Source organism: Camelus bactrianus, chromosome 3, assembly GCF_048773025.1.
Source record: "Camelus bactrianus isolate YW-2024 breed Bactrian camel chromosome 3, ASM4877302v1, whole genome shotgun sequence".
NCBI lineage: Eukaryota > Metazoa > Chordata > Mammalia > Artiodactyla > Camelidae > Camelus > Camelus bactrianus.
The window spans coordinates 100132866-100160744 of record NC_133541.1 but is presented as its reverse complement, the minus strand read 5'-3'; the positions used below and the strand labels follow the sequence as shown (position 1 = coordinate 100160744).

Here is a 27879-nt window from a genome sequence, read left to right as displayed (position 1 = left end):
ATGTCTGTGCCATACTGGTATTTCCACTCACCAGTATTGGCTTTTATATATCCGTCAAGGTTTATTCATGAAAATAGCTGATCTATTTCTTCTTAAATGAATTTTGGGTTTGAGATTATAAGCTCACCCAAAACAAGGGCAATGATTTCTAATCACATCTCTTCTAAGTGCCTAATATTGTGCTTAAAAAATTAGAAAATGATCAAACAATTCAACACATGCTGAATGACCGTAGTGTTTATGGAAATTCAATTTCATGAAATACCAACTAGAAAATTGGAATTGTTGATGTGAGTTTCATTGCCCGAAGCTGTAATTTAGTTACCTGTCCTTTGTCTTTTCATATTACCTTGAGATTTAAGAAGGAAAAAGGAAGATAACAGTGGAAGTTTAGGATAGAAAGTGATTCAGAATAAATATTGTTCTCACTTGAGGATTTTGTTGTATGGTTTTGATGGCTCAAGTCCAATCCAAAAATATTACAATAACGTGAAAAATTACTAGTATATATTTGTATGTTAATATTTTTCTTTATCTTGAACACACATATATTCTATTGCTAACTTCAAATCTTGCTTCATTTTTTCAAATTTACCCTTTTCCCAATATTATTATTCTGCTAGAACTTTTAAAGTAAATTTAAAATTCTTTCTTAGAAAACTAATAAAGCAGACACATTACCTTTTATGACACTGAATTCTGTTATGCCTGTAAAAGCAAACAATCATATAGGCCTCTAATCAAAATATAACATTAGGCTAGATAACAGTAGATTTAACACGATATTTGAAGCCTATTGGATTGATTTTGTAGAAGAAAGAAGCAACAAACCTCCAGTCACTTCATTATGGAAACTGGGGATTGAGATGTTACATGCAATGTGGAGTCTTTAAAGGTAAAGAAATGAACATGAGAAAGTTTACCCAAGGGAGATGATGACAGTACATGCCTCAATTAAAACCAAATGTTAACTTAGGAATTAATTTCCAATATTGTGGTATTTTCCAAGTATGTGAAGTGATACTGGATGAACACCAAGTCATCAAGTCATAAAAGAGTTTGACATATTGTATGAATTAATGACAACTTTTTTGCATTTTGGCTGCAATATTTCTGATATCACCATCTCAACTGGCCCCTATAGAAGAGATTATGACATCTTTGAAGTCACCATTGGGGATGGGCCTGAATCTGGCAATAGACTAATGCCAAGTAGTCACATCGATACAATTGTATCAATACAAATCAATCGATACATTGATTTTGTAAGATTGATTGAAAATACTAAGGAACTTTGTGCCTGACCATTACTAAATCAATTTGGCTAGTCTTAAATTCCAGCTATATACCTTGCAAGTTATGTATCAGAGTGCATGGTTTAATGTTCTACTATTCCTATCACCATTAATATTCCCTAATAGGTCTAGTACTACAATTTATTGAAAACATAAAACAGAGAAATAGATCTTGAAGCCATTTCTGGAAAGCCAGTATGTTCTTTGAAATTAATAGAAGTACTATCCAACATTGCATCTCCAAAATTATAGAATATATGCAGTGATGGTCACTCTGTGGTTTCATGGCTTATTCAACTACATACAATTATTTGCTCATTTGTTCAATGGGCAGAGATCTCTCGTACAATAAAACTGAAGAAGACTGAATCCTTCAGTCACACACATTCAAAATTTTTCATGGGAAATATGTACCTTCAAACCTTATACCTTATCAAAGTATGCAATTTTGGAAACAATTAGTGATCCTTTGTTGGTGTTCAGGATCCAAGAAATAATCATATTACCACTTATATTTGTCCAAAACATTATTCTTATTCACAGTGTTAAAAGGACAAGGTCATTTTTGTATGTATCATTTGGCTTTGGTGTTCTGCAAGGTCAGTGCAGACCAGTCTTCTGATTTTCCTCATATATTAAATAATTCTACTTATTTATATCACTCCCAAACAACTAATAAATAATTCTTATAAGACAACTCTTAATTATTTACTGGTCAAATAATGTAAATACCTATCTCAATGTGATGTTAACTAGGACGAATGACAATGACGATCACAAACATTCTGAGAAAAGAAAATCACCTAACAACATAAAAAATCTTAATTCCTACCTTAAATATAGTATTGTACAAAGTTAACCATGAAGATAATCATGAAGGTTTTTTCCTAAAGATAACAGGAGGATTCACTTGTATACAGCTTGTGCTTGATTTTTCTAGCCAGAACTATGCCTGATCAGAGACAAGATTTACTCTATAGAGTTCTACAGGGAATAAAAGAATGGTTGTCAAATCTCAAAGATATGCATTTGAATATCATCTCTATCCTGTAGTAGCTAAGTGGCAGTAGATAAGATAGATAAACATCTTACCACTCTTATCCTTAAATTTTGGATAGTCATGTACTTGACAAGTTGTTATAGGGGTTAAGTAAAATTATGTATTTTAAGACCTTCACACTATGTCTTACAGATAGAAATATCTCAAATAGTGGCGGTTGATTATAGTTAGTGACCAATATTTGCTGTTGTTCTATTCTATAGCTATGGATGAAGAGAATTCCAGTACCAAAAACTAGGGTATGGTCTTTCCTTTTCTGAAGATTTCCTAACCTTCATGGAAATCTTCATGGAAATCATCCTACTTTCTTGGTAGAAAATAGCCACTAAGACCTTCTTAGCATTTCTATTGACTTTACCCTACCTATACCACGGTTCTCATCCCCAATGTAAGTCTATCATATACAATTTATTTCTCCACACAATACAATTAAAGAATCACTAATTTGTACATTAGAGCTAAAAAGAACAAAATAAGTTCTCTGTGATCTCTTTAGAGAAAACAATCCACATGAATACAACATTGGGACAAAAAAGAGTTTGCATCGAATGTACCTAAAGTTAAAAAAAATTTAAGTACACAATGTTAAATTCTGAAATGTGATGAACAGCAACATTGTCAAGTGAAAGGACCTTTACAGATATTCCATGGTTGTTATACATAAATTATTTAAAGCAATGTCATTCTGAGGACCAAGCAGCTTGGTGAACAAAGGCAGATGTATCACAATTCCTCGTATATAGAAAGACAGTTTTGAAACCCAAAGCACAAAGAAGTATGAATTTTTCTACTTAAAATTTTTCCATATAGCGTCATGACAAGTACCATGAATGCAAGAAATATGCATATGACCAATGCTCAAATAAATCTTCCAAATGAAATAGAAGAGTGTAGCTAATTAATGTGGAGGACAGCAGCAATGAGGTCAGTGGGCAATTAGCAAAATCGTTATAATAGAAATTTTTTAAAAGTTGTCTATCTGAAGTAGTTGAAGACTATGAAGAAAATGAGTTTAAATACGAAGGGGTTAAAAACCAAAAAACGTAAAACCATCTCCAAAGGAAAGGCTAAAATTCTCTCCACTATCACCAAGAAGCACGCCATTGATTATAAAGAAAAAAAGTCATTTATAAAATAAGGCCACCTCAATAGCTCACACCCATCAGTAATATACAAACTTATAGATTATAGGAAGATAAGAATTTAAACATATTAAACTCAAATTAACGAAATTATGGAATTATGCATTATTATGGTAATTTTGAATGCATAAACATAAAGAGTAGAGGACACCAATTAGAATAAGAAAATGAATAGGAAGAATGAACTGCTGCAAAACTGAGAAGTAGAAGATTTGAGCCTTACCCACATCCTCCATTTCCCATCAGTGATCCTTGTGTCCTTCCTGGCTGACTTAGTCTTCCTCATTTATAGGAAGCTTTGGCCATCTATTTCATTATTATTACTACCATTATTATTATTCCTACCAACTAAATAATATTCCCCGTGTGTTCAAGAAGACTGTGGTGAAAAGTAATAAAATGGCTAGACTTCCACAGTGCTTTAGAATAAACCATCACAAGCCAAAGACAAATTTTTTTTAAAAAAAAAGAATTGAAGCAATGGACTTAGAGTAATTTGCTGGTGAAGTACTATGTGATTGACATTAATAGGCAAGATATCCCAGAATTACTGTACTTACTTTCTCGCAAAACTCCTGTTGATCCCCAGAATCTCCAGAACTCGAACCAGGAGGAACGCTAGGACTGAAGGCTATGAGGTCGCTTTTGGGCGGTCCCTCCCCAGAGCACACCCTCTGCCGCCTCTGCTGCGAGTAAGACCAGCTCCCCACCGCGCTGGAGCACACCAGCCTGGGCTTCCCGGGCCCGCACGCGCCCTCGCTGGGCGGCGCCGAGCACCGCAGCGCCGTGTACAGCAGCAGCGTGAGCACAAACAGGCTGGACACCGCGCAGATGGCGACGATCAGGTACACGTTCACATCCACCAGAGCCGCTTCGGCTCCAGCGGCGCCCGTCGACGCCCGCGAAGAGGCCTTGGGCGCCTGGCCGCTGTCCTCCAGCGACAGCAGCACGGTGGCCGTGGCCGTCAGCGCCGGCTCGCCGTGGTCCTTCACCAGCACCAGCAGGCGCTGGCGTGGCGCGTCCGCCTCGTCCAGGGCGCGCGTCGTGCTGATCTCGCCCGTGTACAGCCCCACGCGGAACGGGCTGCGCGCGGCCCCCGCCGCCGCCTGCAGCTCGTACGACAGCCACGCGTTGTAGCCCGAGTCCGCGTCCACCGCGCGCACCTTCGCCACCACGTGGCCCGCGCCCACCGACCGCGCCACCAGCTGGCTCACTGCGCCGGCCCCGCCCCCAGGCCCGGGTGGCAGCAGCGCGGGCGCGTTGTCGTTCTCGTCCAGCACGAACACCTGCAGCGTCACGTTGCTGCCCAGAGGCGGCACGCCCGCGTCGCGCGCGCTCACCTGGAACTGCAGCAGCTCCAGCTCCTCGTGGTCCAGCGGCTGCAGCGCGTACACCTTGCCGCTCTCCGCGTGCACAGACACGTAGCTCGACAGCGCTCGCTCGCCCACCCGCCGCTCCACCAGCGAGTACGACACCAGCGCGTTCTCCTGTGCGTCCGCGTCCCGCGCCGACACGGTGAAGATGTGGCAGCCGGGCGGGTTGTTCTCCTTCACGAACACCGTGTACTCGGGCTGCGCGAACGTGGGCGCGTTGTCGTTCACGTCGGCCACGTCCACGGACACGCTGGCCGTGGCCGACAGCGAAGGCGAGCCCCCGTCCCTCGCCGTCACCACCAGCTCATAGTTGGCCACGCTCTCGCGGTCCAAGGTGCTGTCTAGCACCAGCGAATAGTAATTCTTGAAGGTAGACACCAGCTTGAAGGGGACTTCAGGTGCTAGTGAGCAGATCACTTGCCCATTGCCACCTGCGTCTCGATCGGTTACACTGATTAGAGCGATGACTGTCCCCAGTAAAGCATCCTCTGGAACAGAGAGCAAAAGCGAAGTCACTAGCAACTCGGGAGCATTATCGTTGATGTCCAAGACGTCTATCAAGATTGTGCAGTGACCAAACATTGGGGGATTTCCTTTGTCAACTGCTTCTATGTGAAGTTTCCACAATTTATTTTCTTCAAAATCAATTTTTCCATTTACTTTTATTTCTCCACTGATTGAATCTATGCGAAAAGCGGCTTCTGTATTGGGAGAGACATCAGTTGCAAAGGAATAAAGAATGTGGCCGTTTAAACCCTCGTCCAAATCCGAGGCGTTAAGTCTAATAACCATTGTACCATTTCTTGCATTTTCCAGTAATTTTATTCGTAGAACTGCTTTGTCAAACACTGGGGCGTTGTCATTTACATCCAGCACTGTGATGTGTAAGTCGACGGTACCTGTCAGCTCAGGTTTTCCTCCATCCGTTGCTTTGAGCACCAAGAGAAGCTCTGAAGCGGCTTCCCTGTCTAAAGGTTTTTTTAGTACTAATTCTAGCGGTTTTATCTGCTCGTCGTTGGTTGGTGTGTCCAGAGAGAAATACTCGTTGGGGCTCAGTCTGTAAGTCAGCAGAGCGTTGGTCCCAATGTCTGCATCAGAGGCGCCCTCTAGTGAAAAATGAGAGTCAAGAGCCCTACTTTCGGAAATAAACAGATTTTTGTGTGTCGCTGGGAACACAGGCGGATTGTCGTTAATGTCCTTCACCTCCACCTCCACGTGGAACACCTGCAGCGGCCTGTCCACGATCACCTCCAGGTGGATGCTGCACTCCGCGCTCCGCCCGCACAGCTCCTCCCGGTCGATCCGAGAATTCACAAACAAAATGCCATTCTGCAGGTTTACCTCCAGAAGATCCCCGGGTCCCTTGGACGCCACCCGGAACAGGCGCGGCACCAGCTCCGCCAGCTCCAGCCCCAGGTCCTGCGCGATGCGGCCCACGAAGGTGCCGTGTTTCGCCTCCTCGGAGACGGAGTAGTGGACCTGGCCGCTGCCGGCCTCCCAGGTTGCAAGGAGCAGAAACGACAGCAGCAGGGGCCTGGCTCCCGCGCCACCTGGTCCTGAAGCTAACATCGTGCCTCGCTTCTGGTTAGTAAATTAACATTTCTTAAGTAGAAAGATGTAGTCCTTTTGAGACCTTTCTTCTGAGTTTTTGTTCCTGATATTCCAGCTGATCTTAATATGGATGTGTTCATAGTCTTTAAAGCACCGGAACTGTGACGAGTCTTTCTGGTCCGGGAATAATGTAATTTTTTTTCGGTTGAAACAATCCTCTCCTTGGAGAACAACGACATCCTGTGGCTCAAAGTGGAAGTGCGTTTGCCGTTTATACTATTTCTTTTACTTTACGTTGCTTCTTTCATGATTTCTTCGTTCTGGTCCATGTTTTTCTCTGTGGGCTTTTAATTCTTTCATTATATATTTCCTGTGTGTGACCACTGTTTCTTTAAAGGTGGTTCGGTTTTACAAATAAGAATTCCAAGAAGAGTTTTTTTTTTTTTTTGGATATAGACATCTAAGAGAACACACTACTGCACTAATTATATAATGTATATAAACATGAAAATATCCATATTTGTAGTTTACTAGTGACATGGTTTTTTAACTTTAGAATTTAATCATTTTTGACTGGCTTGTATTGAGTTTACCCCATTGTTAGCATTCTATAATTTTCTATTGCTTAATCCTTATAATATGTTAAATTATTCTAAACATTTAGTCCAGTTGTGTAGAGGATAACTCAAAATGACGGTTCTCTAAGTTACCATCTCAACATGATGATGTTTCAAATCAGTTCTAATATGCAAGCTACTTATCAGTTTGTCCAAAAACGTATTTGCTTTGATGTTAATGAATTTACCAGGTACTGACTCTGAGAAATACAAAGCATATTTATCTTTGTCTCATTTTAAAGTTTTTTAAAAAATTTATTGTATCTATTCAGGGTGAATGTTGTAATTTACATCCGGAAGCACAATCTAAATTTGCATTATATCCACTGCTATTTGTAAACATAATCTCTTTATAATCCCCCCCCCAAAAGCCCACTAATCAGAAATTCATGTTATATTTCTCACTTTGTTTATACCCATTTTATTCCAGAGTTGGTTTAAGCAGACTTGGATATGAAGAGTATTTTAAATCTCATTTACTCACTCAATTTTATTTTCATGTTTTATCTCAAATTTTAAAACACTGAAATTAGTGTAACAATTGTTATCAATTGCAATAAAGTTTATCAGTGTTGTCTTAGAAGAATATTTTAATCATTTTCAAGATTGTTAAGGAACCAACTATCCAATGTTTGAAATCTTTCCGGTAAGATGGCAGTCAGTGGGAAAACCCCAAATTTCTCTACTAAAATGAATGAATGAATGAATGAATGAATGAATGAATAAATAAATAAATAAATAAATAAATAAATAAATAAATAAATAAATAGCTACCCAAGGAAATCTTAGGTTTTATGTAAAAGTGAGCTACAGTCTTTATTTTGAACACTATTTAACAGTTTCAATAATTATAAATCTCTGCCAAAGATTTATAGTTCTAATTATTTCTAATTCTTTTGTTAATTGTGGAAGCCATAAATTTAATGCCAATATATTTGCCTAAAGAAGAGCAGGAAAAATTTTAGCAATGAGGGCGACTAAATTCTAAGAAATAAACCTCATGTTTGCTGATTGAAATGCTCCACTCCCTTTGGGAATGACTCCATCTTGAAGGTCCATTCCGTTTTTAGTATGAAGAATTTCTTCATTGATTTATGAAAGATAATTTTTAGTGCTCCCACATTCCAAGGCTATCATACAGCTATATTACTACAATGTACCAATAAACCTATGAGTTTGTTACTCATCTTGAAACAGACTATCAAGAATACTATCCCATCAAAAGCCAAGGAATGCTCATGATTAGCCTCATTTTAATGTCGTCTAATAAAGAGCATATTAAATACGTTTATAAAAATAAGATGTTACAGTTTTAAAAGAAATGCACTAACTTTTTTGGCAAGTGTTAAAATCGATCCTTGATTTGGGATATTTGTGGTTTTATTCTAAAATCTTAATCATTCTGAATTGAATGAAAGAAGTTGTCCACAAAGTTTTAAAAATATTTATATTATAACAGAGCCAGTGAAAGACTATCAGACTAAAATCAGTAAAAAGAAAAATCAGTAAAAAGCAGACAAAAATGAAAAAAAATTAAGTTCAAAATAATTTCATTTCCATAAATTAGGACTTTTTATGAATGATCTTCCAGTCTACATACTCTACTATTAAGAATAAAGTGTAAATTCTTAAGTTCAAGAATGCATTATAAGTTATGTCACAGTACACATATTTGTTGTTTACTTAGGGAGCAAAATCTACATTTTCATTGTGACAGGAACTGATCATAGAAGTCTTTTTGTTAATGTAACAGGGCCATTTCAAATTTTACATTTAAAAATTAAATAAAATTATAGATACTATTCTTACAAATATTGTAACATAAAATGATAGTGATTTATGGAAAAAATCAAACCCTGCAATCTACAGCAAATATTTATATCAGAAAGTATAAATGAATTCAGAATAAATGGTGTATTGTTAAAAAGTGAAGTATCCAGCAAAAGTTGATGCACAGGGTACTGTCAACAAAATATAAAGAGCATTTCTAGAATAAACTACATCACAGAAGATATTACTAGAAATATTTGAGGTATTATAGAAATATATACTATTTAGACAAAGTATGGTGATATTCCTTGGTGACATATATTTGAGAGGAAAAGTAGTGAAATAAAATATTCACAAAGCAAAATATGAAAATAAACAATAACCTACCTTGCTACAGTGATCACCTTCAGTAGACTCTTCTTCCACTTCTACGGCTGGTAGAGGACACGGTGGAAGGCTGGGACTGAAGGCCATGAGATCTGCCTTGGGCGGTCCCTCCCCAGAGCACACTCTCTGCCGCCTCTGCTGCGAGTAAGACCAGCTCCCCACCGCGCTGGAGCACACCAGCCTGGGCTTCCCGGGCCCGCACGCGCCCTCGCTGGGAGGCGCCGAGCACCGCAGCGCCGTGTACAGCAGCAGCGTGAGCACAAACAGGCTGGACACCGCGCAGATGGCGACGATCAGGTACACGTTCACATCCACCAGAGCCGCCTCCGCTCCAGCGGCGCCCGTCGACGCCCGCGAAGAGGCCTTGGGCGCCTGGCCGCTGTCCTCCAGCGACAGCAGCACGGTGGCCGTGGCCGTCAGCGCCGGCTCGCCGTGGTCCTTCACCAGCACCAGCAGGCGCTGGCGTGGCGCGTCCGCCTCGTCCAGGGCGCGCGTCGTGCTGATCTCGCCCGTGTACAGCCCCACGCGGAACGGGCTGCGCGCGGCCCCCGCCGCCGCCTGCAGCTCGTACGACAGCCACGCGTTGTAGCCCGAGTCCGCGTCCACCGCGCGCACCTTCGCCACCACGTGGCCCGCGCCCACCGACCACGCCACCAGCTGGCTCACCGCGCCGGCCACGCCCCCAGGCCCGGGTGGCAGCAGCGCGGGCGCGTTGTCGTTCTCGTCCAGCACGAACACCTGCAGCGTCACGTTGCTGCCCAGAGGCGGCACGCCCGCGTCGCGCGCGCTCACCTGGAACTGCAGCAGCTCCAGCTCCTCGTGGTCCAGCGGCTGCAGCGCGTACACCTTGCCGCTCTCCGCGTGCACAGACACGTAGCTCGACAGCGCTCGCTCGCCCACCCGCCGCTCCACCAGCGAGTACGACACCAGCGCGTTCTCCTGCGCGTCCGCGTCCCGCGCCGACACGGTGAAGATGTGGCAGCCGGGCGGGTTGTTCTCCTTCACGAACACCGTGTACTCGGGCTGCGCGAACGTGGGCGCGTTGTCGTTCACGTCGGCCACGTCCACGGACACGCTGGCCGTGGCCGACAGCGAAGGCGAGCCCCCGTCCCTCGCGGTCACCACCAGCTCATAGTTAGCCACACTTTCGCGGTCCAAGGCGCTCTCCAGTACCAGGGAATAGTAATTCTTGAAGGTGGATACTAGTTTGAATGGGATATGGGGTGTTAGTGAGCAAATCACCTGCCCGTTGGCGCCAGAGTCATGATCGGACACGCTAATCAAGGCTATGACGGTGCCCACTTGAGCATCCTCTCGCACCGGAAGAGCCAAAGAAGTGACTACCACCTCAGGTGAATTATCATTTTCATCCAGTATTTCCAATAGGACGCTGCAGTGACCAACCATTGGTGGAGTTCCTTTATCTGTAACATCTACATGGATTTCATAAGTGTTACTATCCTCAAAGTCAATAGCATCATTTACTCTTATTTCTCCAGTCCTTTCATTCATTAGAAATTTCCTTCTTATGTTGGGTGGGACCAAAGAGCTAAATGAATATATTATTTCCTTGTTTATTCCTTCATCCGCATCAGAAGCATTTAGCCATATTACCAACGTTTGGTTGGCTGAATTTTCATACATCTTAACTTCATAAATGGATCTGTCAAATATAGGTGCGTTATCATTGGCATCTAATACCGAGATCTGCAGAGTAACAGACCCCTTGAGTTCAGGTTTGCCTCCATCAGTTGCAGTTAATAACAACTGAAGCTGAGGATTTTCTTCACGATCCAGCAGTTTTTGTAGAACAAGCACCGGGAATTTGCCTTTGTCCTTTTTGTTTATAATATCGAGCGTGAAAAACTCATTGGGACTGAGTCTGTAAGTAAGCATTGCGTTCTCTCCAACATCCGCATCAGATGCGCCTTCTAGAGGAAAGCGAGAGTCAAGCAGTCGAGATTCGGGAATTGAGAGCTTTTGTTCTGAGGCGGAGAAGACCGGCGGATTGTCGTTAATGTCCTTCACCTCCACCTCCACGTGGAACACCTGCAGCGGCCTGTCCACGATCACCTCCAGGTGGATGCTGCACTCCGCGCTCCGCCCGCACAGCTCCTCCCGGTCGATCCGAGAATTCACAAACAAAATGCCATTCTGCAGATTTATCTCCAGAAGATCCCCGCGCCCTTTGGACGCCACCCGGAAAAGGCGCGGCACCAGCTCCGCCAGCTCCAGCCCCAGGTCCTGCGCGATGCGGCCCACGAAGGTGCCGTGTTTGGCCTCCTCAGGGACAGAATAGTGGACCTGGCCGCTGCCGGCCTCCCAGGCTGCGACGAGCAGAAATGAGAGAAGCAGACGCTGGGTTTTCGGTCCGCTGAGACTATAGAACAACATATCTTTCTCCTGTTTTAAAAATCAGTTGCTTGGCCGTCTAGAACACATCCACACGCTCTAAATTTTCCTATTCTATTCTTACATCCAGTTTTACCGAAACGGCTGAGATCTCCGAACGTAGCTGTTTCCTAGTCCTTGAGAAACAGGATTATGCCTTTGTTCTGAAAAGCCACTTTGTGGAAGACAGCGACATCCGGTGGCTTAACGTGTAAGTACAATTCCATGAGTTTAACAACTCATTCGTATCTTTTCATTCTATTTTTACATATTTGTATCTCTGTGGAATTTCAAAGCCTCACATTTTGTGTCTTTTGTATATAATAATAATCACTGGCGATCCCTAATGCAGGACTTTTCTTGAATGGAAAATCACAGACAAGTAATTTCTTCCCTAACCATGATTGTCATTCACTAAATTTGAAAACACCCTTAATATGTGTATAATTTTGAGTGTACTAGCATTTTTGTTGAATAACAGATTTAAGTCTCTTCAAGTTCTAACACTTAATTCACTTCTTTTTGTCATTATTTTGATATTATATAAGCCTCATTTAGACACTCAACTCAAGCATCAATTCTGTGGGGTATTTGCCATTTCCAAATTCTAGTTATCACTAGAATGTAGAGGGAAGATTACAGACATCAACATCAGAAATTTCTCCATTCCAATTCCTAGTCTCCAACTTACTAGTTGTGTAACTTGGGGGAAATAATTTAACCTCTCTGTCTCAGTGTCCACTTTCATAACATTCATAACATATTAATAATAATATGGTGGTTGAGTGAATTATGATTTAGTAAGTGCCTAGGATAGTACCTTAAGGAGAGTGAGTGCTTCACAAATGGCAGTTATCCTCAGGCCTCAATTTAGCCACATTGTTTTCATAATACTCAAAACCAGAATTGGCTTTTTGGGAAAAATTATGACCTACAGAACAGTATCACTCTCCAAAGTCTTTACATATTGCTACTGCACAGACTGAGTGATGTTTCTATCTTTAAGAACACAGAAAAGTGCTTCAATTGAGAAATAAGTAATACAGGGGAAGTTTCAATTTTTATACACATCTTACATGGGCAAAAAGAACCTTAATTTTGATTCAAAATAGGATAATTCAAAAAGTTATGATTTCCACTTTCAGAGGTAACTAATTTCATCTTTGTTATATTTATGGTTTTCAAATACCCTAAATATACAGTTTTGACATTATCTAATAATTTTGTAAGTGTCAATAATGGTATTTATCACCTGCAGTAAAAATATTTTCTATCTCTCAAAATTCTTGGAATCAGATATTCAGTAACTGAAATTCTTTCTCCATTAATATATCTATGCTACTGAAAAAACTTGAAGTTTCAAAAAAAGAAAAACTTAATAGGATCTTTTGTCTTATCCAAATGTTAATTTCTTAGTTTAATAATGTTGTCATTAATAAAATATATTTTAAAGAAATCAATAATTTTGAACTCTTTTAGTTAAGAGCTGAAAAATTGAACATTTGTAAATAAGAAAATTCAAAAAAAATTTTTTAAGGAAATTCACAAGAATGATGGTCACTCGATTCATCAACTTATATGTGCTACTAAATTCTGTTTTTATACTTCTCTACTCCTTTAGAATGATTCTCATGTCAAAGTCTATTCAAATTCTGATTTTAAGGATTACTTTTCTTATAAAGCATGAATTTAAATGTAATGAGTTAATCTGTCCATCCACAATAGCAATGTTTAGTGTAAGCTACTATCTGGAGTTTAAAAATGAGTTTATCATTGATTAATCATCTCAACACAAAGATGATAATATAAATTAAATTTCATTGCTGTTGAAGAGCATTTTTAAAACCAGATAATAACATAAATGTCCCAAGATAAATCTCCAATAGTGAATAAAAAGTAGTGGTAGTTAAGTTACATCCTGTCATATAATATGAACTTGCTTTCCCAAGCAACTCAATAGGGCTATTGTATCTAAAACTTCAGTTGACTATGATTCAACTGAAATGTTTGTTAAGATGGAAATTTGCCAATACTACTTATTTCAGAAATTCTTTGGTGGTGTCTGGGAACCACCATGTTCAGTAAGGACTCTCGATGTTGCCAATGCAGTTAGCATTGTCAGGTCTGAGGACAGGGGGACCATAGACCCCAATTTGCCTGGAATATGCTCCATGTTTGCCTGTGGTCTTGTATAGTTTTGTATAGTGCCCCCCTTTTCTCTCAAAAGTGTCTGATATTGAGTCATAACTTAGTTAGCCATATCTAGAAACTACAACTTAAGGGACTGTCATAGGGAAGCTTCATTACTGGTTTCATGATTCTGGCTTGAATTGAGGAATGTTACCTACAGAAGCACAGAGGGGCAGTATTAGGCAAAATACTAAAGTGTCTTTCATGCTCTCATCTATTTCAAACTTCTCCATTGTTGTGAATCCTAACTTCCTTGGATCTCCATGTGCTCATGCTTCCTAATGACCCAAAAGATAAATTCATTACTAGGGTGTTCACTAATCTTCTGAATATTTGCATATGATGATAGCCCACATTCTGGGAGAGAATAAAGATTAACAGAAGGGATTAAATTACCGGTTGTATCAATACAGCCATCAATGATAAAGAATAAAATTTATACTTCTAGAAGATACAGTAAGTACTTAATAAATAATGCTAGCTCTAAGATATTAGAGAAGTGGTAGGAGGTTTTTTTTTCGGGGGTGGGTGACATTTCTAGCACCCTCCCCAATACATGTAACATAATCAAATACCTGGGCCTGGGGTCAAGTGTCGCATGGAACCTGAAAAAGTGCAAGGACAGAGATATTTGAAGGTATAAGTCTAGATTTAAGGTGAGTTGTGCTGACAGACACAGGTTTTATTACAGGACTTCAGAGAATGCTCGTTTTAAAAGAAACTAAATGGAAAAAGTAGATTGCTTTGTAACATATACCAAACCTGTGTTCTTAGGAGAGAAAGGAAAAAAAAATACAAAAATGTTTTGTTTTAAGTGGCTTTTAGTTGCACACTCATGGTTGTGTTGTGGTTCTACTCTCAAGGCTACGCTGATTTTTCTCCACTGAGTTTTTAATTAAGGAATATCTTGTAAAATATCTAACACCGTGAAAAATAAAATACCTGAGTAGAAACGTATATCACATTACAAAAATGCAGCAGAAGTACAAAAAAAGTTTTAAAATAGAAATTAGAAAACAAAAGCTTGGGCTAAAGATTGAGTGTGGAGAACCACCAATTTGAAACTCACAAACCACAATCCAGGAAATATAAGTTTAACATGTAGTGATTTTAAAGGTGCACAACGTCATCTCCAGATTTCTGTCTTTTCGAACATTAAAAGAAAAAGTAAATCCTCATGCAAACTGGTTAAGTTCCAGACTATGAATTTCAAGAGAAATCAAAGTGCGTAATGTAAGTATATCTTTAATGCCTGAGCATCATATCACTAACAGAAAACTTCAATAAAAGGAGAAAGCCTTCTTGAAGAGAGAAAGTACCTGTCAAGAAGTATGTTCTGTAACACCAGATAAAACACAAATTTCAAGAAATTTTCGAAGTGCAGGCAGGATGCTCAATCAATATTTTCTCATGATTTACATCGTCAGAGAATGTATACTAAAATCTTTTACACAACTGGTAATAAGTTATTTTTGAAAGACTTATTGTCAAAATTAGATTTGTATAGTAAAGCAACTGTTTTCTAGCATAGTGGAAGGAACTGATTGAAGTTACAGACATGGACTAGTGCTGATGACCATGTCTACAAACAGTCTAGAAAACAAGTTAACGATGTAGCGTTTATTGAATTTATCTGCTATGGGGTTGCTTAAAAACAATAAAATTAGATTAAAATACCTTGCATAACTTAGAAATAAAAAAAAGGATAGAGTAGTGCTAAGGTTTACTTAATATGTAACAACTGAATTGGCTTTCACCTAATACTTTTCAGGTACAGTGGCAGAAATGGATCAAGAATTCAATATGACTCCGATCACAGATTTTAAATAAAATGGATTCAGCACCCAGTAAATATCTGTTCAATGTACGGTTGGAAGTCAAAACAAGTATGTCACTTATAAAGCTGGTGTATTCAATTTCTGGAAATTAAACTTCCTGGCAGTACTAGAATAAATGGACTTTAAAAACTATTTTAATGTACTGTATAGGTAATTAAAAGATTTTGCAAGACTAAATGACTAGACACTTAAATAACTGAAATATTAGAGCCACCTACCTTCCCAGGGGAGTCCAAAGAAGCTTGTGGCTCTCTGGTTGCGTCAACAGATCCAGGACATGGAGAAACACTGGGGCTGAAGGCCATGAGATCTGCCTTGGGCGGTCCCTCCCCAGAGCACACTCTCTGCCGCCTCTGCTGCGAGTAAGACCAGCTCCCCACCGCGCTGGAGCACACCAGCCTGGGCTTCCCGGGCCCGCACGCGCCCTCGCTGGGAGGCGCCGAGCAGCGCAGCGCCGTGTACAGCAGCAGCGTGAGCACAAACAGGCTGGACACCGCGCAGATGGCGAAGATCAGGTACACGTTCACATCCACTAACGCTGTCCCTGTGCCCGCGACACCCGCTGACGCCCGCGAAGAGGCCTTGGGCGCCTGGCCACTGTCCTCCAGCGACAGCAGCACGGTGGCCGTGGCCGTCAGCGCCGGCTCGCCGTGGTCCTTCACCAGCACCAGCAGGCGCTGGCGTGGCGCGTCCGCCTCGTCCAGGGCGCGCGTCGTGCTGATCTCGCCCGTGTACAGCCCCACGCGGAACGGGCTGCGCGCGGCCCCCGCCGCCGCCTGCAGCTCGTACGACAGCCACGCGTTGTAGCCCGAGTCCGCGTCCACCGCGCGCACCTTCGCCACCACGTGGCCCGCGCCCACCGACCGCGCCACCAGCTGGCTCACCGCGCCGGCCCCGCCCCCAGGCCCGGGTGGCAGCAGCGCGGGCGCGTTGTCGTTCTCGTCCAGCACGAACACCTGCAGCGTCACGTTGCTGCCCAGAGGCGGCACGCCCGCGTCGCGCGCGCTCACCTGGAACTGCAGCAGCTCCAGCTCCTCGTGGTCCAGCGGCTGCAGTGCGTACACCTTGCCGCTCTCCGCGTGCACAGACACGTAGCTCGACAGCGCTCGCTCGCCCACCCGCCGCTCCACCAGCGAGTACGACACCAGCGCGTTCTCCTGCGCGTCCGCGTCCCGCGCCGACACGGTGAAGATGTGGCAGCCGGGCGGGTTGTTCTCCTTCACGAACACCGTGTACTCGGGCTGCGCGAACGTGGGCGCGTTGTCGTTCACGTCGGCCACGTCCACGGACACGCTGGCCGTGGCCGACAGCGAAGGCGAGCCCCCGTCCCTCGCGGTCACCACCAGCTCATAGTTGGCCACGCTCTCGCGGTCCAAGGCGCTGTCTAGCACCAGCGAATAGTAATTCTTGAAGGTAGATACCAACTTGAAGGGGACTTGAGGCGTCAGGGAACAAGTCACCTGTCCATTTGCACCTTCGTCTCGGTCAAGCACGCTGATTAGGGCGATGATTGTCCCTAGCTGTGCATCCTCGTTGACGGGGAGCCAGAGCGTTTTGATAGTCAACTCTGGAGCATTGTCGTTAGCGTCCACGACTTCCACGAGAACTGTACAGTGACCAGCCAGTGGTGGGAGTCCTTTATCGATTGCCTCTACTCGAATTTTGTAGGCTTTACTTTCTTCAAAATCGATATTTCCTATTGCTGTAATTTCCCCACTTACGGGGTCTATGTAGAACTTAACTTTTATATCTGGAGAAACGTCACTAGACAATGAGTAAACAATATCCCCATTCAAGCCTTCGTCTAAATCTGAGGCGTTAAGTTTAATTACCAACGTTCCATTGGGAATATTTTCAGGTAATTTCACCCCATAGAGTGTTCTATCAAAAGCTGGAGCATTGTCGTTGGCGTCCAGCACTTTGACAAGTAACTGAACGGTTCCAGTCAGCTCAGGTTTGCCTCTGTCAGTAGCCAGGAGCACTAAATGAAGTTCCGGGGATTCTTCCCTGTCTAAAGGTTTGCGTAGTACAAGCCCGAGAGGTTTTACCTGTTGGTCGGTGGTTGGTACGTCCAGCGAGAAATACTCATTGGGGCTCAGCGTGTAAGTCAGCTGAGCGTTCTCACCGATATCTGCATCGGAGGCGCCCTCTAGTGGAAACCGAGAGTTAAGCGGCCTGGATTCGGCGATAAACAGATTCTTTTGTGTCCCGGGAAATACAGGCGGATTGTCGTTAATGTCCTTCACCTCCACCTCCACGTGGAACACCTGCAGCGGCCTGTCCACGATCACCTCCAGGTGGATGCTGCACTCCGCGCTCCGCCCGCACAGCTCCTCCCGGTCGATCCGAGAATTCACAAACAAAATGCCATTCTGCAGATTTACCTCCAGAAGGTCCTTGCGTCCTTTGGACGCCACCCGGAACAGGCGCGGCATCAGCTCCGCCAGCTCCAGCCCCAGGTCTTGCGCGATGCGGCCCACGAAAGTGCCGTGTTTAGCCTCCTCAAGGATCGAATATTGGATCTGGCCGCTCCTGGTCTCCCAGGCTCCGAGAATTATAAAAAATAGCAGTAGAGGCCGGTTCCCCGGGTCGACTGGATTTGAGTACATTTCAGATTAATGGGGTTTTGTTCTAACATGCGTCACGTAACAAAATTTGGACGAATCTTATCCCTTCTTTATTATCCTTTTGTGTTCGCCATTGTTCAACCTCCGGGTACTAAACAGAATGGAGACTCTTTCCAATGTGAAAACGGATGACCTAGTTCTGCCTTGAAGTTGAGAGAATTTCATGGTAAAGAGCGACATCATGTGGCCCAAATCGTAAGTACGAGGTACAAAAATCAAATTATATTAATAAGATGCAAAGTTTTATTTCAATCTCTGATTTTTTTCCTTCATTTTGGTTAAAGTGTAAGGCAAAATTTCTCACTCTTGCTAAAGGCACTCGTAGGAGATTTAACTTCTGAAATTACTGTGATGATAATTGTGGTTTCCTCGTGCCTTTAAAAAATATTTTTTCTACAAAGTTTTAAAATAAAGATAACAATCCAAGTGACAATCAAGTCATGTTAGCAACACTAAGTTTTAAAATCCTTTGTTCATAGTTCATGAAACTCCATTTTTTTTTTTTTTTTAGGTTTCTGTTAAGAAAAAACTCCTGATCTCTCTAGGGATCCAGGATCTCAAGTCTCTAATGGAAGAAAAACTTAGAAAGTTGGTTTCTTTTTAGGAAGCAAGGGATAAAAGTAACTAATTCATGTACTTTTCTTAAGAAAGAACAATAATAGAAGGTTAGGGAGATCTTTGAAGAGGAAGAATTTGTAGTAAGTGAATTCTGAGAGGAGGAAGTATTCTAAACTTTTCTATTATCAGAATTTATATATTTGTCTCAGGAGTTCATGGTTCTCCTATCTGTACTCTTTTCATCCTTTTTAAGCATCATGTTTTATGACTATCCACCTGTTTTTACAGTCTCCAGTATGATTTAGATTATTTATTTTATAATACATGTTTATTTCACTAGCTAAATGTTGGTACTCATCTGTCATACTCAAAGTAGTCCTTTAATCAAGCTTGGGGTATTTTATCCTTTCTAGTTCTAATTAACAGAGCACGTTTTCTTGAATGTTTCATTCCCATGTTCCCAACTGGAAACAAATAATTACATCTGTATTCTAATGCTTTCCAAGTTTAATATTTGCCTAAATAAATTTTAAATATTGCTGCTATCCTGAATTATTGCAATAGCTTGTTACTGTCATCTTGTCGCAACTCCATTTATCCTTCACAGGATAATCCTGGCAGCCATCTTCCTGAGAAACACCTTCTATTCCTATTGCTTCACACTTTTGATAGCTTTCAAATGACTTTAGAGGTGAATCAAAATTTCTCAGTCAAGTACTCAAATTACCCAAGAGATTTTTCTTTTAATACTTCTCCTGCTTTAGCTCATAGTACTTCCTATGGGAGCCATAGGACTATTGGACCAAAACAGACTATTTCCTGTGTCTAGGAACATTTGGGATTTTCTGTGTACTCATTTACTTAAGTTCCTTTGTTCCCAAGAATGCCTATTATATTCATATTCTCCCAGAGAGAACTTCTCCATTTTAAAACCACTAATAAAAAATCACAACTCTTGAAAGACTCCTTCTACGAGGGAAATAAGCAGCTATTTCTGTTCAGTCCAATCACAGTGATTTACATTTCTTGTGTCTCTTATAATATTCTGCCTTCTAAGATGGTCATATATATGTATGACAGATGTGGCAGGTTGTTTTTCTATGAACTTCTTGAAGTCAGGGGCTGGGGCTGGTTAATTCAGTGACTCTTATCACAGCGTCATGTTCTTAAACACCCTCCTAAAACATTTTAAAAATGTTCACTCAAGAGTGATGCCTATGGTTCTTCTCTGTTTCCTAAGAATACATATTATTTTAAAGGTTGTTAGATATCACTATCTACACAAATGACATTCTATTGCTTAGCATAACAATAGTCTACTTGACCCTTTTAAGTATATGTTTTAAAACTATTGTGTGCTTATTTTTAAAAAACCAGAAAACACTACCAATGGTTTCTACCATTTCAAGAATAGAAAATTAACACCCTGGGGAGCACAAACTCCAGTTCAGTCCTCTGATGGCCCTTGGCAACTTTTAAATGTGAGAAAATATGCCATTCCAATTTAAGTTAGTCTAACAGTTTCTGGGAAAATATGGACAAAACAAAAAGTTAAAATCACCTTCAGCAAAGCACTGAGGGCTCAGTAGCTTAAATGTGTTTTTTAATTCAAAAACCTTTTCTACTACCAAAGTCTTAATTCAATTTTTGACTTTGAAAGACTGAATTAAAACATTTTTTCAATGTAGTACATGGCATTCAAAATGTTAGTGACATCTTGGATTAATTGGGTAGTTAGGGCCTCCCTATGAAAAATAAAACAAAAGAAGTTCATATAAAATAAAACTAATAAGGAAGCCATAATGAAAACTTTATGACATTTTAGATTTTCCTATTCCTCTACAGAATATTAAAAGCCAAATTTTAAGCATTATTTAGCTAATAGTATTATAAGCCCTTATAAGTATCAACTTACTAGATACAACAATTACCTGTGATAGGTATTACTATTTACCAAACTTTACAGGTGGAAAATGAAAGATGAGAGGTTAAGTAATTATACATGCTGCACAGAACAAAATTGGTAGGGGGGTAAATTTAGGCAAGGAAGGATGGCTTCAAAAATTTACAACAATGAGCACTATTCTCTGCTTCCTCCATATAAATAAATAGTGAATAATTTAAATTATAATACAGACTGGAGTGAACTCTCTATATGGAGATAAATAATACATAAAACAGAGTGAATAGTGAATAGCTCTCCATGGAAAGGAACCTACCAAATAAAATTCAGACATGAATAAGGGATTTGCAGTGTCTGATGATACCGATTTTACTTCAAATTACTTGGTCAGAATCCACATTCCATTGAATTACTGTTTCTCTGCTATTTGGATCCCTGATAAAGCTTAATAACCATGGGGGTCACATGGTAATTAAAAGAGTATTAAATTTCATCATTCACTCTTTCATCCCAATATGAAGAATTCAGTCCAATATGAATGTTTTGTGCTTTATCTCTAAATGGTTTAAAAGACCGATGGTAAAAGAATACTGCAGACTCTCGGACTCTGGAATCACCAGGCCCAAAAAGGAATCTAGAAATTAACATGATGTACAGGCTACTCACACAATTGGCTAACCTACGGGCTAAACAGAAACCATCAGCTGGAAAGAGACAAAGAGAGAAAGAGAGAAAGGAAGGAAGGAAGGAGAAGAAAAAAGTAAAGAGAAAGAAAGAAGCTGAAAAGGTAAAAGTATAAAGTAATAAAATGACCTTAAATGTCAATGCATTACTAAAAATGACTAAATGTGAAATAAGTTCAAATGCAAAAAAAGAAGAAAATTCTACAGATTAATAATGAAAATAATACAACCAATACAAAATTTTAAATGCAGTACAAATCCAAGGAAGTTTTGAGTTTCAAGACAAAAATCTTGAGATGTTAAATGATGTTAATAATGCCTGATTCTACTTTAAGTTAAGATCAATAAACCAGAGATTATAATAATTAACAAAAAAGAAAAGATGTGTATAATATAAAATTATTCAAATTTTTAAAATAGGAAATATTAGGAAAACAATTATAGCATTTCATAATAACTATCAACTAGTAATTATGAAAAATCAGACTTACTTTGGAACAATGATCATTTAAATCCTGAGGCTCGCTCATATCCGCCACTACTGGACAGGGTGGAAGGCTGGGACTGAAGGCCATGAGATCTGCCTTGGGTGGTCCCTCCCCAGAGCACACTCTCTGTCGCCTCTGCTGCGAGTAAGACCAGCTCCCCACCGCGCTGGAGCACACCAGCCTGGGCTTCCCGGGCCCGCACGCGCCCTCTCTGGGCGGCGCCGAGCAGCGCAGCGCCGTGTACAGCAGCAGCGTGAGCACAAACAGGCTGGACACCGCGCAGATGGCGATGATCAGGTACACGTTCACATCCACTAACGCTGTCCCTGTGCCCGCGACACCCGCTGACGCCCGCGAAGAGGCCTTGGGCGCCTGGCCACTGTCCTCCAGCGACAGCAGCACGGTGGCCGTGGCCGTCAGCGCCGGCTCGCCGTGGTCCTTCACCAGCACCAGCAGGCGCTGGCGTGGCGCGTCCGCCTCGTCCAGGGCGCGCGTCGTGCTGATCTCGCCCGTGTACAGCCCCACGCGGAACGGGCTGCGCGCGGCCCCCGCCGCCGCCTGCAGCTCGTACGACAGCCACGCGTTGTAGCCCGAGTCCGCGTCCACCGCACGCACCTTCGCCACCACGTGGCCCGCGCCCACCGACCGCGCCACCAGCTGGCTCACCGCGCCGGCCCCGCCCCCAGGCCCGGGTGGCAGCAGCGCGGGCGCGTTGTCGTTCTCGTCCAGCACGAACACCTGCAGCGTCACGTTGCTGCCCAGAGGCGGCACGCCCGCGTCGCGCGCGCTCACCTGGAACTGCAGCAGCTCCAGCTCCTCGTGGTCCAGCGGCTGCAGCGCGTACACCTTGCCGCTCTCCGCGTGCACAGACACGTAGCTCGACAGCGCTCGCTCGCCCACCCGCCGCTCCACCAGCGAGTAGGACACGAGCGCGTTCTCCTGCGCGTCCGCGTCCCGCGCCGACACGGTGAAGATGTGGCAGCCGGGCGGGTTGTTCTCCTTCACGAACACCGTGTACTCGGGCTGCGCGAACGTGGGCGCGTTGTCGTTCACGTCGGACACGTCCACGGACACGCTGACCGTGGCCGACAGTGAAGGCGAGCCGCCGTCCCTCGCCGTCACCACCAGCTCATAGTTGGCCACGCTCTCGCGGTCCAAGGCGCTGTCCAGCACCAGCGAATAGTAATTCTTGAAGGTGGACACCAGTTTGAAAGGAACATCGGGCGTCAGAAAGCAGGTCACCCGCCCGTTGGCATCTGAGTCAAGATCGGACACGGTAAGTAGGGCTATAACAGTACCAAATTGAGCGTCCTCTCGGACAGGCAAGGATAAGGATGTCAATGCAATCTGAGGGACGTTATCGTTTTCATCCAAAATTTTCACTGAAACAGTGCAATGACCAGCCAAGGGAGGGTGGCCTTTGTCCGTAGCGTCAATACGGATTTTGTATAAATTCACCTTTTCAAAATCTATATTCCCTTTAATTACTATTTCTCCAGTTTGGGGATCTATTCTAAATTGATCACTAACTATGGGTGGAACAAGACTATTAAAAGAGTATGACACCTCCCCATTCACTCCTTCATCCCTATCAGAAGCATTTAGTCTAATAACTATTGTTCCGTTATCTGAGTTTTCAAATATTTTTACTTCATATTCAGACTGTCCAAAACTGGGAGCATTGTCATTTACATCCAGTACGATGACTAGCAGCTGAACAGTGCCAGTGAGCTCAGGTTTGCCTTCGTCAGTGGCCATGAGGAATAAATTATGTTCGGGAGCTTTCTCTCTGTCCAAGGATTTCCTTAACACGAGCCCTATTTGTGTACTGTCATCACTGTTTGTTTTCACATCTAAAGCGAAGTACTCGTTGGAACTGAGTTTGTAGGTTAAGATAGAATTTGAGCCAATATCTGCATCCGTCGCGCCCTCTAGTGGAAACAAAGAATCTGGCAGCCTAGATTCGTAAATCGATATTCTTCGATCCTTTACAGGGAACACAGGCGGGTTGTCGTTAATGTCCTTCACCTCCACCTCCACGTGAAACACCTGCAGCGGCCTGTCCACAATCACCTCCAGGTGGATACTACATTCCGCGCTCCGCCCGCACAGCTCCTCCCGGTCGATCCGAGAATTCACAAACAAAATGCCATTCTGCAGATTTACCTCCAGAAGATCCCCGCGCCCTTTGGACGCCACCCGGAACAGGCGCGGCACCAACTCCGCCAGCTCCAGCCCCAGGTCCTGCGCGATGCGGCCCACGAAAGTGCCGTGTTTGACCTCCTCCGGGACCGAGTAGTGGATCTGGCCGCTGCCGGCATCCCAGGCTGGGAGGAGCAGAACCAAGAGCAGCAGACACCGGGATCCCAGTCTGTCTTCAGGGGTAATAACCATTTCAAACACTTGTTGGCTTATTTCCATCAGAAGATCTTGTCTCGGCATTAAAATGAATCCCAAGTCTGTTAATCCAATTCTTCTGCGCCCGCCATCATCCCACACTCATGGAAGAATGCAGTAATGGGAGGAAGGGACTTGAATAAAGAGCTAATGTAACTTTACGGTAGACAGCGACATCATGCGGCTCCAAAGGGTAAGTAAGAAATGAATTCACAAGTGTGTTATGCTATCTTTTTTTTTAAATTAAAATATAGATAGATTTACATATAATATAAAAAATATATATATAAATATATATATTTTGCTTTGCCTTAATAGTAAGCCTTATGTTTGTAATTTTCAGTTTCATCTCGTCTCTCTTCTTTTACTAGAGTAGGGTAAGGGATCAAAATACTCATAGTGAAATAACTTTCCTCTCACAAATGTAATTACTGTTATCAACCAGTTTAGAAAGTTTAAGTGTGATCTGAACCAGGCTTGGGAATTAGAAATGCAAACTATCCGACAAATTTTGTGTCAAGGAGAAACGTGTACATGTATTTCTGTCACAGGATATGTTATCATATTTAGCTCTGATGAAAGTGTAATTTTAAATTAACAAATTTTTCCAAATGTTAAAAACCTTTTAGAATCAAAGTCCATTCTTTCTTTGTTCAATGAACATCAACTACTCCTAATGATGTTTCTTTTATTTAACAATGAAAGATGAAAATTTTAGTGCATATTCTTTACATTTCTCAATTTCTCTGCCGATTATATTAGGTGTCCCCCTCAAGACATTTTCCTTTGCATACTTCTCCATCACTGCAAAATCTGGTTGAATTTCTACCCATTGTTCTTTGTTGCTCTGATCCTTCAGCTGCTCTTAAACGAACTTATACTTTTCTCTGTATCTCAATATCTTATATGCTTTCCTTTAAGTGTTCTCATCCACTTCCAACATTACAAATAAGACTTTTATTGAAGGTATGCCCAAACCTACATCTTCCTCCCCATTTTTTATGGTTTTGTCATTTTTTACCCATACATGCCGATGAGTTCTAGAAAATGATTTTATTACAGTTTGAAGATTATGAAGAGAAATCATTACTATCCCCCAAATTCAAACCCTTGAAATTTATCTTTTATTTAATGGCATGAACATTCTACATGTGCCCTATATGGATTTTTTATGAGTCCATCTGCTTTACCTGCCCTATTCAATTTTTTTAATTTGCCTTTTTACATACCACCATGTTTATCTTAATGGGTACAGCTTTTACTAAATTGCACTACACATAGAAATTCCAAGTTGTTAGAATCATTTCTATGTGACTTGAGATGTGATGACAAGTCCATATTTCCAGTGTTACTTTCAACTATGCTCTGCTATTAATTCTATTTTGCAGACATATAGATCACTTGCTTGCTTTCCTCCTCAGTACAACCTTTGTTCAAGTTTTTAAAAATTACCTCCATCTTTAACTGTAAAAATGCCACCATCATATCAAAGTCATGCCAAAGTGTCAGTTTTACCCTCAATTCATCCATAAGGTCGTCACCTGTAGATAATTGAACTCTTTCTCAAAAGGAGACAACAAAAGTCACAAAAAAGACTTTTCAAATGGGCATATGCCAACACTCACCCTTCTCCAGAATTCTGATATACTTGTAAAACTCTCACAGACAACTGTAATACAAAGAACCCCCCAATATGAGAAGGCTCTACCTTAAAATAACTAACCTAGTTCTACATAGTACTCCTTATTGTTGGCTTACTATTACACTTACTTTGAGTAAATGAAGAGTTCATTTGCTAACCCATTATAAGCCCCCAAATAAAAGTTTCCTTTGCTTACAGGAAGATAAGCCTTGACAAAATATATATTGGCTTGGTCTTATTGTTGAAGGTTTTCTATAGTGCTTAGGGTCTTTCATAAAATTTGCCCTAAGTGAAGAGTCTCTTTGAATGTCAACTTTTAAATTAGTTAATTAAAGCATCAAATCTGTATTTCTATTGCAGTTCCTAGCAATTTTCAGAAGGTTGATAATATTGTCCAATAAATTGGAAGAGCTTCAAGAATTCTGCTTATTGGCTCCAGGTAGAAAATTATACAATGTTACTAAAATCATTATGTAAAATAAACTAACTTGGAAAAGGAAAATATTGGATCTTCTCATGAGAAACATATTTTTGTTCATTTATTTAGTCACATAGTTCATCTAGTCAAGGGAGAAGATTATGTAGAGAAAAAAACGTTTAGTCGATCTATGAACAGCTTCCTCCTTCAGCAAAGAAAATTTTCAGTTATAAATCAAAGTTTGTATTTCAAAGCTGAATTAATTTGATTTTTTTTTAAATCTTAATTTTTTAAATGCTGACATCTATTAACTACAAATTCACAGTGGTGAGAATGCCCTCTTAAGTTGTAGGACTTCCCCCAAAGTAATAAAGTATTAGAAATATTTGAGTAGTATGATACAAGTGTACTTGTAAAATTAAATACATGTGAGAATGAAAGAAATAGGTAAATCAATAAAAAGGGGAAATGATATTTTACAATATGAAATGTGGAATATTTATTACTTGCTAAACCCATATCGTTTTTAGAAGAAGTGTAGAAAAACAGTTCTCTGTATTTGAGATGGAGAGCATTCTTGCCTATGGTAGATTCAAATGTACAGCTTTGTTATAAAAAAAAATTGCATGGGTAAACAATAAACTCAAGAGGGGAGTTTGTATCAATGTAGTTTAAAAAATTAAACCAAAAAGCAGAAATAAATCCAAAAGTTTTCTAACAAAAACAAGAGTTTTCCCAACTATGGGAATTCACAATTATTTCTCATCAATATAATAATTTGTGAATGGGAAAAGAAAAAAATAAGATAGAGAAGAATAAATCATGTTCCCACTAAATGTTGATGTTAAGGGGGGGAAATTATGATATATCTGCAAAATGGGACAAGAGAGACTGAGTAAAAGAATGAAAAATCTCCTTAAGTAATATGTCAAGAGAGACAAATTATGTTAAATGAAGGAAAAAAGGAAAATCAATATGAATATTAACATTTTCAAATGGGAGATGGGAGTTCTTTTGTGTATTAAAAATTCTCTAGAAGAATAACCAAGAAATTGGAACATTTGAAATATTCAAGCAGGTATAATAAGTGGCTTGACATTGGAGATGGAAGGGAAACATTTAAACAATTTTAAATCGTGTAAATGTATTTTGCATTCAAAAAATGAAAAAATGAAGCCACTAGAGCTAAAATTTTTAGATTACAAATATCAAAGTCACCATGAGTATGCCAAGGCCAACTGTTTAAACAAACTTGAATCATTCAATGCTGAAAATACTACTAAAAAATTAACTTAACTTATGTAACAAAAATACTCAAATAATTGATAGTCTTTGGAGAACAAAAAAGGCAAACTGACACGATGTTGTTAAAACATTTCTATATAGTCACAATATGGGACTTTGACAATAAACGATAGAGGCAAAAAAATGTATCAAAAAAGTATCTGCCTGTAACACATCCTGAAATTTGGAAATTAAAATGTTCACTAAAAATTTCTTTCTGAAAATGCTTTCGATAGTGCACAGAAAACTAGTCCATTAACTCAAA

General features: G+C 41.2%; 3 protein-coding genes across 5 annotated transcripts in view; all 3 read right to left on the bottom strand.

Moving 5' to 3' along the window:
• The window catches only part of LOC105061745 (protocadherin alpha-C2), a 161458-nt gene that overhangs the window by 116608 nt on the left and 16971 nt on the right, over window positions 1-27879 (bottom strand). The window contains exon 1 of one of the 3 annotated variants that reach the window (XM_074360812.1): window positions 15833-19807. The exons of 1 other annotated variant lie outside the window; for it this stretch is intronic. In XM_074360812.1, the coding sequence (XP_074216913.1) occupies window positions 15833-18223 (2391 nt within the window). In that variant the 5' untranslated portion in view covers window positions 18224-19807. Of the gene's footprint in view, window positions 1-9195; window positions 11960-15832; window positions 19808-27879 lie in introns of those variants that run through there. One more of the 3 variants, XM_074360810.1, reaches the window with a different exon arrangement.
• LOC105082215 (protocadherin alpha-10-like) lies at window positions 35-9185 on the bottom strand. Its single transcript, XM_074360817.1, has one exon. The coding sequence runs from the start codon at window positions 6437-6439 to the stop codon at window positions 4022-4024; it is 2418 nt and encodes an 805-aa protein (XP_074216918.1). The 5' UTR covers window positions 6440-9185; the 3' UTR covers window positions 35-4021.
• LOC141577247 (protocadherin alpha-6-like) lies at window positions 21850-24438 on the bottom strand. The gene has a single exon (XM_074361408.1). It carries the CDS (start codon window positions 24313-24315, stop codon window positions 21850-21852), a length of 2466 nt encoding a protein of 821 aa, XP_074217509.1. The 5' UTR covers window positions 24316-24438.

Excerpts from the sequence above, each read along its gene's own strand:
- LOC141577247 (XM_074361408.1), bottom strand. The coding sequence starts at position 24,315 with ATGCCGAGACAAGATCTTCTGATGGAAATAAGCCAACAAGTGTTTGAA.
- LOC105082215 (XM_074360817.1), bottom strand. The coding sequence starts at position 6,439 with ATGTTAGCTTCAGGACCAGGTGGCGCGGGAGCCAGGCCCCTGCTGCTG.